Genomic DNA, 18,571 nt, shown 5'->3' on the forward strand with positions numbered 1-18,571 from the left:
TTTTTTAAAAAGTAAGCAAGTCAGTGAGAAATAAGAAATTTAGAAACCAATAACTAAAAATAAAGGTTATTTATAAAAGGAAACTATTCAACAAGTTTTTAGGCTTAGATACCAAGTTAAACTCTCATATTTTTAAACTAACAACAAAATAAAGTGAGTTAAAGCAGAAAAGGATTAAGAAAAAAATAATCACCCAACTTTTTTACTGAAGCACTCAAAGTAAAGGGACAGCAAGTAAGGTTAGGAATGCAATATTATAAATTATGTATCAAATAAAACAGCTCATTTTTATAGTACTATATACAGGTTATCTACAGCCAAGATGAAATACATCAGAATTCTATAAAAGGGTTATTAAGCAATAAGAAAATGATTTAAAGCACTGACAAGTGAAAGAAAAACAAAAATTAATATGCAATTACTTACAGCAAGGGAAGACGTTTGTAGACAGGCATTTTTAATTCTTGGTATCAAAGCATTTTTCATGGATGGGTAGTCTATAAGATTTGCAAAGGTTGGAATGATGTTTAGACAGAGTTCCTATCAAGAAAATAAACTGAATCAATATTAGGGAAAGACTCATCTTTTCTCTCAGATATTATAAAGTTTTGCATTTGCATGGCAAAACCATCATATAGTTTGAAATAAATTTTCATATGTATTATTTGGTCCTTTCAATAACTCTTTGAAAAATGGATGTATAGTTATAATCACTTTTCAGTTTTACAGCTGAGAAAAAAAGCTCAGAAGACATTACTCAAAGTCATACTAGGTCATAATAACTAGTGCATAATACCCAAACTCCCTGATCTCATTCCTAATCTCTTTCTTTGATAACACAAGTTCTCATTTATGTTTAAATAACAAGAACACATAAGTTTTGCTATCTTTCATAACAAGAGAAAATCAAGTATGAAATCCTGTAAAAATACTCCTCTCAAGTAATTCTCTTAGCTGTTATATATATATCCATATGATAAAATACAAACACTTTTAAAAAAAACACATTGAAAAGAGTGTTTAAATTTTTTTTTTTCTTGAGACAGGACCTTGCTGTGTCACCTAGGCTGGAGTGCAGTGACGCAATCATAGCTCACTGCAGCATCAGCCTCCCAGGATTGTGCGATGCTCTGGCCTCAGCCTCCTGAGTAGCTGGGACTGCAGGTACATGCCGCCACGCTCAGCTAATTATTATTATTATTATAATTATTTTTTTTTCTTTGAGATGGAGTTTTGCTCTTGTTGCCCAGGCTGGAGTGTAGTGACATGACCTTGGCTCACTGAATCCTCCACCTCCTGGGTTCAAGCGATTCTCCTGCCTCAGCCTTTCGAGTATCTGGGATTACAGGCACATGCCACCACACCCAGCTAACATTTTGTATTTTTAGTAGAGATGGGGTTTCACCATTTGGCCAGGCTGGTCTCGAACTCCTGACCTCAGGTGATCCACCTGCCTTGGTCCACACCCAGATAATTTTTCAATTTTTTGTAAAGACAAGGTCTCACTATGTTTCCCAGGCTGGTCTCAAATTCCTGAGCTCAAGCGATCCTCTCACCTCGGCCTCCCAAAGTGCTAAGATTACAGGCATGAACCAGAGTCTGGCCTTAAAAGAGTGTTTAATAATTTTGAGAAGAAAATTGAGGACACAGTATTATATAATTCCAAATTTTTTTTAATTTTCTTGTTTTTCTTTTGTGGGGGGGAGTCTTGCTCTGTCACCCAGGGTGGAGTGCAGAGGCAAATTCATAGCTCACTGTAGCCTCCTAGGCTCAAGTGATCCTCCTCCCCAACTCAGCATCCCAAGTAGCTGGCACTACAGGCACGCACCACCATGCCTGGTTAATTTTATCATCTTTTATTTTTGGTACAGACAGGGTCTCACTATGTTGCCCAGGCAGGTCTCAAACGCCTGGCTCCAAGGGATCCTCCTGCTTCAGTCTTCCAAAGTGCCAAAATTACAGGTGTGAGCTACTGCACCCAAGTTCTAAAATGTGTAGGTACCTGTGTCTATCTACAGGCTTACGAAAAAAGACTAGAAAGATATATCTGAAAATGTTAACCATAGTCATCTGTGAGAGCGAATTTTAATTTTTTTTTTTGTATTTGTAAGTACTTCCAAATTCTGAAACTTAAAGCAAGCATAACTCAGAAATGGGGGAAAAAAAGATTTAAAACATTTTTGTTAACTAATGTGGTACCATAGTAGAAATGATAACTGGTAATTCTGGGAGTAACAGGAAAACGGAGGGAAGATTGGGGGCTAGCGAACTAAATGAGAAAATGAAAAGAAGAAGAAATGGCTTGAGAACTAACTGGCTAAAGTGCACACATCTCAGCTACGATATGAGAGATGATCCTTGTAGCAAAGCATAGGAGAAGGGATCACTGAGGAAAATGGAAGCACAAATGTGAATTAGGAAGGGTACTACTGAAAATACCAGGCAAACTTCAAGACATCCATTTATAGTTAGATGGTAGAAATAAATTAACTACTATAAATCTGTTATCAGAACACTGGATATATTTTATTTGCTTTAACTTATTCTTAGGCTTCCAAAAGGCAAATGTAAGAGAGTTAATTGTTTGCATCCACTCAGAACTATTAATAATTAAGTGACTGATAAAATTTAAAAACGAGCCAGGCATGGTGGTGTGTGTTCCTGTGGTCCCTGCTACTAGGAAGGCTGAGGGAGGATCACTTGAGCCTGAGAGAGCATGGGAGGTCAAGGCCGCAGCAAGCTAAGATTGTGCCACTGCACTCAAGTCTGGGCCACTGCACTCAAGCCTGGGCAACACAGTGAAAGCGTGTCTCAAAAATAAATATATTAATTAATTAATTAAGGACCACATTTGGGAGAAAAGAATAGGCAAGGGTAAGCAGTCAGTGGGACACTACGTTCCTATATTCCCATAAGGAGCTTCCTTACAGAAGATCAGACTTTAAGACAGAGAGACAGAGACAGGCAGACTTACAGGAAAGGACCCCCTAACACCTGTATTATTAAAAAGCGACTGGAAAATGCCATGCTATCCAATCAAACTCAGAGCAGGACGTTAGAAAGAGGCAAATCTTCAATTCTGTCTAAATCACTTAGCTAACGTAGGGGAGAGCTCTCTCCCAAAGAGGAGACAGGATGAGGAACATTTATTTATTTATTTATTTATTTATTTATGAGACGGAGTCTCACTCTGTCGCCCAGGCTGGAGTGCAGTGGCGCGATCTCAGCTCACTGCAACCTCTGCCTCTCGGGTTCAAGCGATTCTCCCTGCCTCAACCTCCTGAGTAGCTGGAATTATAGGTGCCTGCCACCACACCCAGCTAGTTTTTGTATTTTTTTTAGTAGAGACAGAGTTTTGCCATGTTGGCCAGGGTGGCCTCGAACTCCAGACCTCAGGTGATCCCCCTGCCTTGGCCTCCTAAACACTGGAATTACAGGCATGAGCCACGGCACCCAGCCCGGGATGAGGAACTTAATAACAGGAGACTGAAAAACACAAAATCGAACCTCAAAGGAGTCTAATAAGCAAATTCTCAGAAACTTCTGCTTATTTTACACTTTATAATGGGTGGGTGGAGGTGAAGATAACTTTGATATCCATTTAAAAGGTAAATTAATTTTCAAAAATTGTGTCTGATATACATGTTTATAATGCCTTTTTTTAAGAACGCTACCTTTTGCAAACCATCTTCTACCTGTACAAATGTTTTCAGAACCATCTCTAGCCTCTTAAATATTTCTAATCAAACTTAACTTTAAAAACTTCAATTTAAAAACGAATTTCAGATGTTACTTTCTAGCCTACTATTTGCAAGAACCTTGAGGAAAAGATTTCTTATTTCTTGCTTTCTCTAGGATTCTCCTAATTGTTTAGATATGCTTTATCAACTAAGCAGTGCTAATTTCGTGACTAAAGACTTACACTGAATGGTACCAGAAATGCTGGTTTCCCCAACCTGGCCAACATGGTGAAACCCTGTCTCTACTAAAAATACAAAAAAAATTAGCCAGGCATAGTAGCCCATGCATGCAATCCCAGGTACCTGGGAAGCTGAAGCACGAGAATTGCTTGAACCCAGGAGGCGGAGGTTGCAGTGAGCCAAGATTGCGCCACTGCACTCCAGCCTGGAAAACAAAAAAAGAAAGAAATGCTGGTTTCCAAAACTTAGCAAAGTTACAAAAGTCAATCTGAATTATATACTACTTCAATAAAATACTTGTTGATACTTACTGGCCAAACTAACTATAATGAAAAATGAATTTCATATCACTTAATCTTCCCCTCTCTCTTCTTTAATATCACTAAATATAAAACAAGCTTGGCTGCACAGAGCCTGTGGTAATGTTTTGTGAGGCTATAATTCACCATTTCTTTAGAAAGAACTAAGAAACAGAGGTAGACACACCTTCCCCACTCATCCATGTCATTTGGACAAAGGCAGCATACCCTCACCTTTAAGAAGGCAAATCTAATTATAAGGAAAAAAATGTTAACATCAACCTCACAGCCTTGAACAAACGAAATAACTTAGCAGACAAAGACTGAATTAAGTCCAAAAAGTGACCTTAAATATGTAGTATTAGGTTCATATTAAGAATAAAAAGCTTTAGAGTAAATAACTTTAAAAAAATCCTATTTTATTAAAATGTCTATACTGGCAGAGACTATAAGCTTTTACTACGAAACCATCGTGCAGTGAGATGTTCTTAACATAAGTATGTATTTTCAAAGTGAAAAAACTAAATTACACTTTTAATAGTGATCTGGAATTTCTTTCAGACAAAGAATTCATAGAACCAAAATTTTAATCGCAAAGACTGCAAAACTAACAGTTTGGTAAAGTATATGGTGTTTTAAGATTGCCTTTGCGGAACAAAAGTATGACTATACATGTATTAAGAATGGTCACACCAAATTACTGTTTGCTTTTCCATCTACCTGCTGTACAAATTAACTTCACTGCAGAAGAAACAGCATCTCTACACAGAAAACTAAGTTACCAAGCATGAAGGAAAATTATGAGTATGGGAAAATACCTACTCAATGTTTTCATGAGCAAAAGGCACATGTGGCCAGGCATGGTGGCTCTCAGGCTTATAATCCCAGTACTTTGGGAGGCTGAGGCAGGAAGACTGCCTGAGGTCAGGAGTTCGAGACCAGCCTGGCCAAAATGGCGAAACCCTGTCTCTACTAAAAATACAAAAATTAGCCGGGTGTGGTGACAGGTGCCTGTAGTTCCAGCTACTAGGGAGGCTGAGGCAGGACAATCGCTTGGACCCACAAGGCGGAGGATGCAGTGAGCCAAGATTGTGCCACTGCACTCCAGCCTGGGTGACAGAGCAAGACTCTGTCTCAAAAAAAAAAAAAAAAGAAAGAAAAGAAAAAGGCAAATGTATCTTTGGAATTTTTGTTCATAATTATCAGTTTACAAAGAAGCAGAAAGAAGGTATACAATAATACAAACTACAATATATCAAATCTTCTTCCATAATAGTACATTTCTGATAAATAAAAGCAACAAATCGACCTCATAATACAGGTATTATGTACACAGACTGATTACTTTTTTCACTTACAATACACTGATTCTTTAAATGAGTTAGGAGTAAATATATTTTAGTTACAGTGTATCGATAATGTGATTCAAAAGATAAATATATTTACTATTGAGTTACATATTTTATGATTTAACTCCAAAATGTACTTTATACCTCTTCTTCTGCTTTAAGAATCAAAATCATCATTAAAGAAAAACAAATCAAATACTATACCTGGATCTGAATGGAAGGAGCTTCTAGTGCTCTGTAAACCATGGGTAGAACACTGTTCTTTATCTCATCAGGAGGGGTTTTGGTTAGTAGCAAATCCATTTTTTGTAGGAAAATTAACAAAATCTGTTTAGAAAACGGAAACAATGTATTAAAACCTGGAATCTTTAAGAGATTCAATATATGCCAAATGTAAAGCTTCTTCAAAAGAATAACTCATATATTTTGACACTCACCATGTTGCTAGCCTGAAGGCGTGGAAGACAAAAACATACAAATCAAGTCTCTTACATTTCTGGAGGCACAACATTTAACATCTGCTCTGAGTTTAAATGTTAATTAAATAAAGACTAATCTCCTCTCACATGTCTACAGTAATCTATCACTTGCCCACATGTACCAACTATCTGGAAAGCTACAGGGTGAAAAAAGCCAGTAAAGTGAGATATCCCAAAGAAGTAAATTCCATCACTTGGCATCTACGAAGCTCAAGAGAAAAAGAGAAAGTATAGAACTGAGAAGGAGTGTAAGAAAAAATTCCAGACACCAGGTGCAGTGGCACATACCTGCAGTCCCAGCTATTTGGGAGGCTGAGACAGGGGAATTGATTGAGCCCAGAAGTTGAGTCCAGCCAAGGCAACATAGCAAGACCCTATCTCTTACAAAAAAATTTTAGAAAAAAATGTTTTTAAGTTGTCCCTGGTCATTCTTCCACATACCAAAATTATAAGGAACATACTGCCCCTTCTATTTATGCAGAAGTTAGTTCTGCCAAGACTCAGGGAAGAATATTCAGAAGAAAAAAATTTTTTTTATTTTTTGAGACAGGGTCTCACTCACTCTGTCACCCAGGCTGGAGTGCAGTGGCGCGACCATAGCTTACCACAGCCTTGACCTCTCAGGGCTCAGGTGATCCTCCCACCTCAGCCTCCTAAGTAGCTGGGACCACAGGCAGGCACCCGGCTTATTTCTGTATTTGTTTGTAGAGACAGGGTTTCACCATGTTGCCCAGACTGGTCTTAAACTCCTGAGCTCAAGCAATCTGCCTGCTTTGGCATGCCAAAGAACTGGGATTACAGGCGTGAGCCACTGCACCTGGCCCAAAAGGTATTTTTAACTGGACAACTAAGAGAAAAAAGAATGGAGACAAATAAGAATTCAGATTATAGGTTCCTTAGGGTACTATCTGGACTGATGCATAGCTTAGGGAACAGTGGCTCCACCAACATTCCCTCATGACACCTTGACCATTTGGGGGAATCCTGCTTCAAAGGCTACCACTCCCTCACTTGTTCTTTCCCTAATCCACAGAAACTCTCGCCTTACCACCATATACTTGCTTCTGTTCCCCTCCTTTCAAGGGAAGGACTACAAAGAATCATAAAACCATTAAATCAGATAGTTGATATATAACTAATAAGCTATTATTATACAGTGGTACAAACATGTAATAATATCTGCTATGTGCCAGAAAATTTCATTTAATCTCAACAATCCTTTTCACTGCAGAAATGAGGAAATAGAAGCTTTAAGATGGTAATGACGCAAGTCATACTTCAAGTAAGGAGATAAAGAAGCCACAGTTCAACCCAGGTATGTGACCCTACTGCTCTTAAATCCAACATTACCTTGAATGTAGCAAATATACATCATGTACATGAGAGACTGATTACTTTTTTCACTTACAATACACACACACGTTATTTCCATGGTGCTGTAAGCATTTTCCTATTCTACTAGAAGTAGTTATTAGCAATAAAATGGAGAGAAACAACTGGCAAAAAGCACCTACATATCAAAGACTTAAATAACAAAATAATCAAAAATACTTCTAATACTTCAAAGTGCAAGAGAAAAACAAGTATTTATTTTCCTAAACCTGTAACTTTCTACAAAGTATATATATAGTACACAAAGAACAGTGTAACACATGCAAAATTTCATTGCAGTTTATTTTCTGAGATGGTAACTTACGGGGAGCTATAGACATTTAACTGCAAAGCTCAATCATAATTTTAAAAATAGTTTGCCTTGAACATGTACTAATGGAAAAGAAAGTCTCGTACACTTACCTCAGTTTTTTTTAAGTCATATATTCATTCCTTTTGTTTTCAGTGATAGTCACCATCATAAGTAACAGTAGATAAAATACACAAAAATATCTATAACATACCTGGATTGGCTCCTGCTGCTTAAACACAGGGCCAAGTTCAGGTAGAATTAATTTGACATATTCTTCTTTGGTGCATTCCTCAGCAATCAGTAGAACATTGGGCAAAACAAAGGGTACCATGTCAGGGTTTACAAATTCTGAAGTCAAACAAGGCAAAATTCTCTGCACAATGACACGCTGAAAGGCAAAAATGTTTTTTTATAAAAAAATAAAATTTATTTCAGGTTTTTAGTATTAATTAACACTACAGTCTGAAACCTCTAATTTCTTTAGGTAAGGTGACCGTACAATTTATGATGGAAACTGGTATATTTTGAGAGTACAATGGGATGTTATTGCTAATTATGCAAGGATAAATAGCATAAACTGGAAAGGTCATGAGTAAAAGGGGACACACAGTCACCCTACCTGTAGGAAACCTTCCCTAATTAGTCTTCACGGCTATGTTTGTTTCCCTCTTAATTCCTTCATTACTTATGATTCATACCACACAACATAAACACTATCATGTACTGTTAACTGTTTCACATGTTAACCCTAGCTACACGTACTATAAGGGCGTGAAAGCAGGGACAATATTTTATGCCTCCTCTTTACTCTCCATAGCATCTAAGTAAAGGGTCAAACAGTAGGTAACCAACGAATCTGATAGATTAAACACTGGAAATGTTTTTACAACCAGGAATTATTAGTATTCCAACCAGTATTCCTCTTCAGCATTCACCAACATTTTAAAAACTGTATTACACTCATCATTCAATAAGTCAGAAAAGGAGTAAAGGAATTGGAAAGGCTTACATCAACAGAGGTACCCCTTTAATTGCTGGTGAGACAGTGAACTCCACATGATAGCTTGTGGACTCTTCTTCTGACCTTTAATATCCAACTGCTGTCTCTGCCTAGTTAGTATCCTTCTTAATTTTTTATTCTATTTATTTTTGGACCATGCAAAAAAAGGTCCATTGAACTTTTGGCTTCAGTCGGCAGTGTTTTATAGTCATTTATGTACCTCAGGCAAAGTTACACTATTTCCTTGGAAGAGTTATGGTAGTAAGTCAAAATAAACATTAAACTTCTAAAATCCTGGTTATTAATAAGAAACCATCAACAACAAACCTTGGGCAGTTTTGGTAGAACCTTTGGCAGTCCTTTGAAAAACTGTGATTTCTGAAGATTATCTCTTTGGAATAAGGTATCAAAATATTGCAGTGTTACTGCACCAACATCATCAAAGAAGGGAATCTAAAAAAAAAAAAGGAAATAAAGTATTTTGATAAATGTTAAGTTGAAAGTACTTCTCTCATCTGAAACTGTCACAATATGGTTAAAAAAATAATCAGAAACATTTAGCAAAATGCTGAGGATCACCTTAGATATTTTAATTATAAAACTCTGAATAGGAAAATAAATTCTTTTTAAAATTCAAATCTTTGGAATCTGTACCTGCGAAATGGCTGGGTAAAAACTTTTTTACGTAAGTCTAAAATATTGAAAGATTAAATAAAATAACTTGAAGGCATAAAAATACCAGTTATTAGTTAAAATCCATGGTTGGCCTGGGCACGGTGGCTCACGCCTATAATCCCAGCACTTTGGGAGGCCGAGGCAGTGGATCACCTGAGGTCAGGAGTTTGAGACCAGCCTGGCCAACATGGTGAAACTCCATCTCTACAAATAATACAAAAATTAGCCAGGTGTGGTGGTGGGTGCCTGTAATCCCAACTACTTGGGAGGCTGAGGCATGAGAATCGCTTGAACCTGGGAGGTGGAAGTTGCAGTGAGCCGAGATCGTGCCACTATACTCCAGCCTGGATGACAGAGTGAAACTCCGCCTCAAAAAAAAAAAAAAAAAAAAATTCCATGGTTATATGAGTGAAATAAAGGAATATGAATTGTCCAGGAGTCTAGAATATCTGTTTACTTAATTGTGACTCTTAGCACTCTGCTTATTTGAAATCTTAATTTTCTATCAGAGCAATTATGTACATACTTAGCTGTGTAAGATTAAGCAAACTTGAATATTTAATACATTCAAGGATACAGAGGTTACTTGGGGCTGTATCTGACTGTTGCTTTAGAAGAACTTAATCGCAGAACAGGGATCTCTGGGGGAAAAAAAAATTAAAGAAAATCCAAAAACTTAATCTACTTCAACTCATTTTTTGTCCCTCCGTCTTAGGCAGAAATCCACATGTACTCACCTTTGTCATTTGATCTGCATCTGGTCTTACAGTTGGAGTTACATTTAACAGTAGCTTTACATGTTCACGAACTTCCTCAGGTATATTTGTAAGTGAACTAGATCCTAAACGACTCAACTATTCAAAAGAGTGATAACATTAAATGAGTATAAAATATTTTAAATGATATATACATTTAAGAAAACATTTAAAAATTTACTCAATATTTTACTACAAATATACTGACTACATTTTAAACAAATTGTTAATTCTATTGTTGTAAAACAAAATCCTTATCTTTAATACCCAAAATTGTTTCTATTCCTATAGTAAAATGTTCCAGTATTTATGTTTACTCAAATGCCATGATTAAAGTTCTAGTAACAAACTTCAACTAGTCCTCTTTATTTATTTGAAACAAGAAATTTTTTGAGACAGGGTCTCACTATGTCACCCCAGGCTGGCATACAATGGCACAATCACAGCTCACTGCAGCCTCAAACTCCCAGGCTCAACTGATCCTCCCACCTCGGCCTTCCAAGTAGCTGGGACTACAGGCATGTGCCACCAAGCCCGGCTAAGTTTTTGTATTTTTTTTTTTTTTTTTTTTGGTAGAGAAGGTGTTTAGCCATGTTACGGCTGGTCTCCAACTCCCGGACTCAAGTGATCCACCCACCTTGGGTGTCCCCAAGTGCTGGGATTACAGGCGTGAACCAGCGCACCTGGCCTAGTCTGCGTTACTTACAAATTTGTTAAAATAAAAATATATTAAATTATTAAACTGATCTTACACAAACTTAAAATGAGATACTCATGTCATTTAAAGAATTTCCTGAACACATTTTGGAAAAAAATCAAAGACACATTTAATAAATTTTTTAATGCAAGCAAATTATTTATAGGCAAATACCTGATCCAACTGCCTACTGAAACTCTTGTAAATATCTTGCTTGTTGACTTCAAATATAGGTTTCCCTTTATTAAATACAGCATACATAACAGTTCCTAAAGAATACATATCACTGGCTGTTTCACAGCTCACAGAAAGTATGTATTCAGGAGCCAAATATTCAGGATTTGGAAGACACAATGAAGGTAAATTTGGGTCCCATTCTTTACAAGGAAATTTAGGCTGTAGGAAGAAAAGGAATTACATGGGTTACTTCAAATTCAACCAAACAACTATCAAGCAGTAGCAATCTATCTTTAAATTTCTACTCGGTCATACAAGTAAAAATGCCATCACATCTTCAATCCCAAAATTTCCAAATCCCCAAATGTAAAAAAGTTTATGCAACAAACTGAGAAATAAGAATGGTTACAACTGAGATTACTGGAGTCTCTTCCAGAAGACAAATTATCACTGTAATATGTAATATGAACACGTGAAGGTCTGGCTCATGTTTTATGATACACAGGCTTCAAAAGTTGTATGAGCTCAGATAGAGACCGTTGTTTGAAATTTGTTCTTTCACTAATTAGCTATGTGATTTAGTTAAAAAGTTCAAAAGACTGTAGTAAGGATTAAACAAATGTGTAGAAGTTTGACCTAGCATAGTGTCTGACCCACTCATGCTATATATTCAACCAATACTAGTTAGTTCTAATTACCTTAAAAATGGCTGCTCAACTTACAAATCTTAGGTCAAATCACAGGCCCTCTAACAACTACATATAATAAAAACCTATCACCAAGGATCATAAGGTGCCATATCACCAAGGATCTTCTATGCCATGCAGACCCAATCAACACAAAGCAGAACTGATTTAATGCAGTGTTTCTCTAAGTATGAATAGGCATTAATGATTCTTAATAATCATTAAGAAAAGGTGCTTTGGAAGCGGAATGGCTGTGTTCAAATTCTGGCTCTATCACTTACATCTACCTAAATTTAGGCAGGTTCTTTTATTCTCTGAGCCTACTTAACTTATCTGTATTATTCCTATACCCCCCTCATTGAGTTGTAAGGATTAAATAAGTACAGAAAAAGTGTGTGGAAAAGTGCTTCAATAAGAATGTTAGCTATTGCTATTGCTATGATTATGCTCCCTAAAGAATATAAAGAATATTCCATGACCCAATAAACGGGAAACACTGCTACAGAGTCACATGTGTTATTGCATTTGACATTCTGAGGGGGGAAAAAAAAAATCCTATTTAACCAAATAGTTCCTAAATTTATTTAACTCTTGCATCCTTTTCTCAAGTAACATTAACTACTGTGGTAGTAATGTGCCGAAGAATACTCTTTTTTTTTTTTTTTTTTTTTTTTTTTTGAGACGGAGTCTCGCTCTGTCGCCCAGGCTGGAGTGCAGTGGCCGGATCTCAGCTCACTGCAAGCTCCGCCTCCCGGGTTCCCGCCATTCTCCTGCCTCAGCCTCCCGGGTAGCTGGGACTACAGGCGCCCGCCACCTCGCCCGGCTGGTTTTTTGTCTTTTTTGGTAGAGATGGGGTTTCACCGTATTAGCCAGGATGGTCTTGATCTCCTGACCTCATGATCCGCCCGTCTCGGCCTCCCAAAGTGCTGGGATTACAGGCTTGAGCCACCGCGCCCGGCCTCGAAGAATACTCTTAAGTGCAATGAACACCAGAAATTTTCTATAAAGCTGTACATCTAAACATACCACTGTACCACATAGCCTATTTCCAGTCCATTCCAGATACAATCAAAATTTCCCTGGCCTCAAAAATTAGAAGACTAAAACTTTCATTACCTCTTGTTCAGAAGGATTGGTTGATGATACACAAAAATCAAAACCCATTATTTTCCAGGCTCCACTTTTATTCAAAATTATATTTTCAGGAGTAATATTTCCATGTACCATTTTCACACTGCTATGCAAGAATGACAATCCTTCAGAAACCTGTAAATGGAAAAAACACATTTTACACTAAATAAAACTCTTTTCAATTACAGTAAAATGTCTCATAAAAATCATAATTACTGCTACTCCTCACAATAAAAGTTTTGCATGTCAGCTAAAAATCAAATTTCATCATAAATACCAAAGTATACATAGATGTAGTCAATTGCCAGGACAATCTGAGGATTAGTGAGAAAAATCTAGTTATAAAACCAGAGTACACCTATTAAGTTCCTTCTTATATGCATGTAAGCAGAAGAAAAGATAAAGAATCCTTTGATGTCCAAATTTATTCAGTTCCTGAGTTTGAAAAGGGAGGGAATCTTTGATTTTTGAGCTGCAGATGATGAATATTAAGATTTTTATATACTTACACTTCAGATTGAAATTCAGTTTTCCTGAATAGTATTGTACTCAGTTTTCAAATATTCAACTGAAGTTCACTTATTCTCACATTGGATTAATATGTGGTAATTTTTATATTTGTCCCTGACATCACCAGCAAATGTGTCAACCAAAACTAAAGGTTAAGATTTCTGTTTCCAAGGAGTAGCTTTTGGCAAACCAATGAACACTGATTTCCAGGACTTGAACATACATTCCAAAGAAAACACAAAAGGCCAATAAACACATGAAAAGATGCTCAAAGTCACTAATCATTAGGGAAATGCAAATCAAAACCACAATGAGCTCTCACCTCACACCCATGAGGATGGCTACTATTTAAAAAAAGAGAAAATTCAGGCTGGGCACAGTGGCTCACGCCTGTAATTCCAACCCTTTGGGAGGTCGAGGCAGGTGGATCACAGGAGGTCGGAGTTAGAGACCAGCCTAGCCAACATGGTGAAACCCCATCTCTACCAAAAATACAAAAATTAGCCAGGTGTGGTGGTGGGTGCCTGTAATCCCAACTACTTGGGAGGCTGAGGCATGAGAATCACTTGAACCTGGGAGGTGGCGGTTGTAGTGAGCTGAGATCGCGCCACTGAACTCCAGCCTGGGCAACAGAGCGAGACTCCATCTCACTGAACCCGTCTGGTCCTAGTAATTTAAAAAATTTAATAACTGATACCTTTCAAAATGACATATAAAATAGATAAAAGCAAAACTGCTTTGTGAAGTGGGAACCGGGCTGCTGGAGCTAGCTATGCCTTGTCTCTCTTCCTGACTACTCCTATTCCAGGGTCATCTGTGGGAAATCCGGAAGTTCCTTTGAGCGTATTCTGAAAATTAACAGCTTTATAAATAAAGATAATACCATAGGTAAAATGTAACGGTATTTTTAATTAGTTTATTGGTTTTCTGTAAAGAATATCAATCATTTGAACAAGACTGTTGAAGTAGTAATATCCCCTTTATCATTTTTTATTGCATCTATCTGATTCTTCTCTCCTTTCTTCTTTATTAGTCTGGCTAGCAGTCTATGTATTTTGTTAATCTTTTTAAAAACCCAGCTCCTGGATTCCCTGATTTTTTTAAGGGTTTGTCATGTCTCTATCTCCTTTAGTTCTGCTCTAATCTTAGTTATTTCTTGTCTTCTGCTAGCTTTCGAATTTGTTTGCTCTTGCTTTTCTTTTAATTGTGACGTTAGGGTGTTGATTTTAGATCTTTCCTGCTTTCTCCTGTGGACATTTAGTGCTATAAATTTCCCTCTACACACTGCTTTAGCTGTGTCCCAGAGATTCTGGTATGTTGTGTCTTTGTTCTCAATGGTTTCAAATACCTTATTGATTTCTGCCTTAATTTCATTATTTACCCAGTAGTCATTCAGGAGCAGGTTCTTAAGTTTCCATATAGTTGTGTGGTTTTAAGTGAGTTTCTTAATCCTGAGTTCTAATTTGATTGCACTATGGTCTGAGAGACTGTTTGTTATGATTTCTGTTCTTTTGCATTTGCTGAGGAGTGTTTTACTTCCAATCATATGGTCAATTTTAGAATAAGTGCGATGTGGTGCTGAGAAGAATGTATGTTCTGTTGATTTGGGGGGAGAGTTCTGTAGATATCTATTTGGGTCACTTGGTCCAGAGGTGAGTTCCAAGTCCTGAATATCTTTGTTAATTTTCTGTCTCATTGATCTGTCTAATATTGACAGTGGGGTGTAAAGTCTCCCACTGTTATTGTGTGGGAGTCTAAGTCTTTTTGTAGGTCTCTAAGAACTTGCTTTACAAATCTGGGTGCTCCTGTATTGGGTGCATATATATTTAGGATAGTTAGCTCCTCTTGTTGCATTGATCCCTGTACCATTATGTAGTGCCCTTCTTTGTCTTTTTTGATCTTTGTTGGTTAAAGGCTGTTATATCAGAGACTAGGACTGCAACCCCTACTTTTTTTTCTTTCCATTTGCTTCGTAAATATTCCTCCATCCTTTTATTTTGAGCCTATGTGTGTCTTTGCATGTGAGATGAGTCTCCTGAATACAGCACACTGATGGGTCTTGACTCTTTATCCAATTTGCCAGTCTGTGTAATTGGGGCGTTTAGCCCACTTACATTTAAGGTTAATATTGCTATATGTGAATCTGATCCTGTCATTATGATGCTAGCTGGTTATTTTGCCCGTAGACAGTGGGTGCAGACCACAGAGGGTAAGCTGAAGCAGAGTCTGCTTGGCCTCACCTGGGAAGCTCAAGGGGTTGGGAAACTCCCTCCTGTAGCCAGGGGAAGCCGTGAAGGACTGTGTGTCCCATGAGGGATGGTGCATTCTGGCCCAGATACTATGCTTTTCCCATGGTCTTCGCAACCTACAGATGAGGAGATTCCCTTGGGTGCCTAAACCACCAGGGCCCTGGGTTTGAAGCACAAAACTGAGTGCTGTTTGGGCAGACACCAAGCTGGCTGGAGGAGTTTGTTTTTCAAACCCCAGTGGTGCCTGGAACTCCAGCGAGACAGAACTGTTCACTCCCCTGGAAACGAGGCTGAAGTCAGGGAACCAAGTGGTCTTCATCAGCAGATTCCACGCCCAAGGAGCCCAGCCAGCTAAGATCCAACGGCTTGAAATTCTTGCTGCCAGCACAGCAGTCTGAAATCGACCTGGGACACTCGAGCTTGGTGGGGGAGAGGTGTCTGCCATTACTGAAGCTTGAGTAGGCGGTTTTTCCCTCACAGTGTAAACGAAGTCACCTAGAAGTTCGCACTGGGCAGAGCTCACTGTAGCTGCAAAGCCACTAGAACCAGTCTGCCTCTCTAGATTCCTCCTCTCTGGGCAGGGCATCTCTGAAAGAAAGGCAGCAGCCCCAGTCAGGGGCTTATAGATAAAACTCCCATTTCCCTGAGACAAAGCATTGGAGGGAGAGGCAGCTGTGGCACAGCTTCAGAAGACTTAAACATTTCTGCCTACTGGCTCTGAAGAGAGCAGCGGATCTCCCAGCACAGCGCTCAAGCTCTGCTAAGGGACAGACTGCCTCATCAAGTGTGTCCCTGACCCCAGTGCCTCCTGACTGGGAGACACCTCCCAGCAGGAGTAGACAGACACCTCATACAGGACAGCTCCGGCTGGCATCTGGTGGGTGCCTCTCTGGGATGAAGCTTCCAGAGGATGGAATAGGCAGCAATCTTTGGCTGCTCTACAGCCTCCGCAAACAGGGCAAACAGGGTCTGGAGTGGACCTCCAGCAAACTCTAACAGACATGCAGCAGAGGGGCCTGACTGTTAGAAGGAAAATTAACGAACAGAAAGGAATCGACAGAAAGCATCAACATCAACAAAAAGGACGTCTACACAAAAATCCCATTTGAAGGTCACCAACATCAAAGACCAAAGGTACACAAATCCACGAAGATGAGGAAAAAACAGCACAAAAAGGCTGAAAATTCCAAAAACCAGAACGCTTCTTCTCCTCCAAAGGATCACAACTCCTCACCAGCAAGGGAACAAAACTGGACAGAGAATTAGTTTGATGAATTAACAGAAGCAGGCTTCAGAAGGTGGGTTATAACAAACTCCTCTGAGCTAAAGAAGCATGTTCTAACCCAATGCAAGGAGGCTAAGAACCTTGAAAAAAGAGGAATTGCTAACTAGAATAACCAGTTTAGAGAATAACATAAATGACCTGATGGAGCTGAAAAACACAGCATGAGAGCTTTGTGAAGCATACACAATTATTAATAGCCGAATCAATCAAGCAGAAGAAAGAATGTCAGAGACTGAAGATCAACTTAATGAAATAAAGTATCAAAACAAGATTAGAGAAAAAAGAATGAAAAGGAATGAACAAAGCCTCCAAGAAATATGCAACTATGTGAAAAGACCAAAACTCCGTTTGACTGGTGCACCTGAAAGTGAAGGGGAGAATGGAACCAAGTTGGAAAATCCTCTTCAGGATATTATCCAGGAGAACTTCCCCGACCTAGCAAGACAGGCCAACATTCAAATTCAGAAAATACAGAGACCACCACAAAGATACTCCTCGAGAAGAGCAACCTCAAGACACATAATCATCAGATTCATCAAGGTTGAAATGAAGGACAAAATGTTAAGGGCAGCCAGAGAGAAAGGTCAGGTTACCCATAAAGAGAAGCCCATCAGATTAACAGCAGAGCTCTCTGCAGAAACCCTATAAGCCAGAAGAGAGTGGGGGCTAATAGTCAGTACTCTTAAAGAAAAGAATTTTCAACCCAGAATTTCATGTCCAGCCAAACTAACCTTCATAAGTGAAGGAGAAATAAAATCCTACACAGACGAGCAAATGATGTGAGATTTTGTCACCACAAGGCCTGCCTTACAAGAGCTTCTGAAGGAAGCACTAAATATGGAAAGGAAAAACCAGTACCAGCCACTGCAAAAACATACCAAATGGTAAAGGACTGCAATTTCTATGCAACTCTTAGTCCTGGGCTAGGCTTAGAGTAAACTGACTAGGATGGCAAGTGTCCTAGGGAGATCTAGGGAGACAACAGCTGGGACAGATAAGGGGGTGCTTGCACCATCCCTCCCCCAACCCCAGGCAATGCAGTTGGCAGCAACAAAAGGGTCTCCTTCCTTCTGTTTGAAGAGAAGAGAGTGAAGTGTAAAAAGGACTTCGTCTTGCATTTAGGTAACTGCTCAGTCACAGTAGAATACAGCACCAGGCAGTCTTAAGGGCCCAATCTAGATCCTAGCTCATGGATGACATTTCTAGACACACCTAGGCTAAAGGGGACCCATTGCCTTGAAGGGAAGGACCCAGTCCTGGCGGGATTCATCATCTGCTAACTAAAGAGCCATCGGGCCCTGAATAACCAATAGTGATACCCACGTAGTACGCCATGGGTCTTGGGCTGTGCTGGTTTCAGGGCGGTGACCCAGCACATTCCCAGCTGTAGTGGCTATGGTGAAAGACTCCTTTTATTTGAGAAACCAGAGGAAAAGCAAAGGGAACTTTGTCTTGCACCTTAGGTACCAGCTTGGCCACAGCAGGGAAGAGCACCAAGTGGGTTCCTGAGGTGCCCAAATCCAGGTCTAGGCTCTTGACAGCAATTCTGGACAAATCTTCCAGACAGAAAATCAACAAAGAAACATCAGACTTAATCTGTACCATAGACTAAATGGACCTAATAGACAGTTACAGAACATTTCAACCAATGGCTACAGAATACACATTGTTCTCA

At 38.8% G+C, this 18,571-nt stretch overlaps 1 protein-coding gene across 2 annotated transcripts in view; it reads right to left on the minus strand.

Moving 5' to 3' along the window:
• Window positions 1–18,571, minus strand: part of SCYL2 (SCY1-like 2 (S. cerevisiae)) — a 69,961-nt gene that overhangs the window by 17,665 nt on the left and 33,725 nt on the right. The window contains exons 5-12 of one of the 2 annotated variants that reach the window (XM_011992216.1): window positions 12,838–12,987; window positions 11,033–11,254; window positions 10,144–10,260; window positions 9,059–9,184; window positions 7,943–8,119; window positions 6,006–6,017; window positions 5,773–5,895; window positions 427–540 (exon numbers count right to left, since the gene is read on the minus strand). In XM_011992216.1, the coding sequence (XP_011847606.1) occupies window positions 427–540; window positions 5,773–5,895; window positions 6,006–6,017; window positions 7,943–8,119; window positions 9,059–9,184; window positions 10,144–10,260; window positions 11,033–11,254; window positions 12,838–12,987 (1,041 nt within the window). The remainder of the gene's footprint in view (window positions 1–426; window positions 541–5,772; window positions 5,896–6,005; window positions 6,018–7,942; window positions 8,120–9,058; window positions 9,185–10,143; window positions 10,261–11,032; window positions 11,255–12,837; window positions 12,988–18,571) is intronic. The other variant, XM_011992217.1, reaches the window with a different exon arrangement.

This window comes from Mandrillus leucophaeus, unplaced genomic scaffold, assembly GCF_000951045.1.
Source record: "Mandrillus leucophaeus isolate KB7577 unplaced genomic scaffold, Mleu.le_1.0 Scaffold408, whole genome shotgun sequence".
NCBI classification, from domain to species: Eukaryota; Metazoa; Chordata; class Mammalia; order Primates; family Cercopithecidae; genus Mandrillus; species Mandrillus leucophaeus.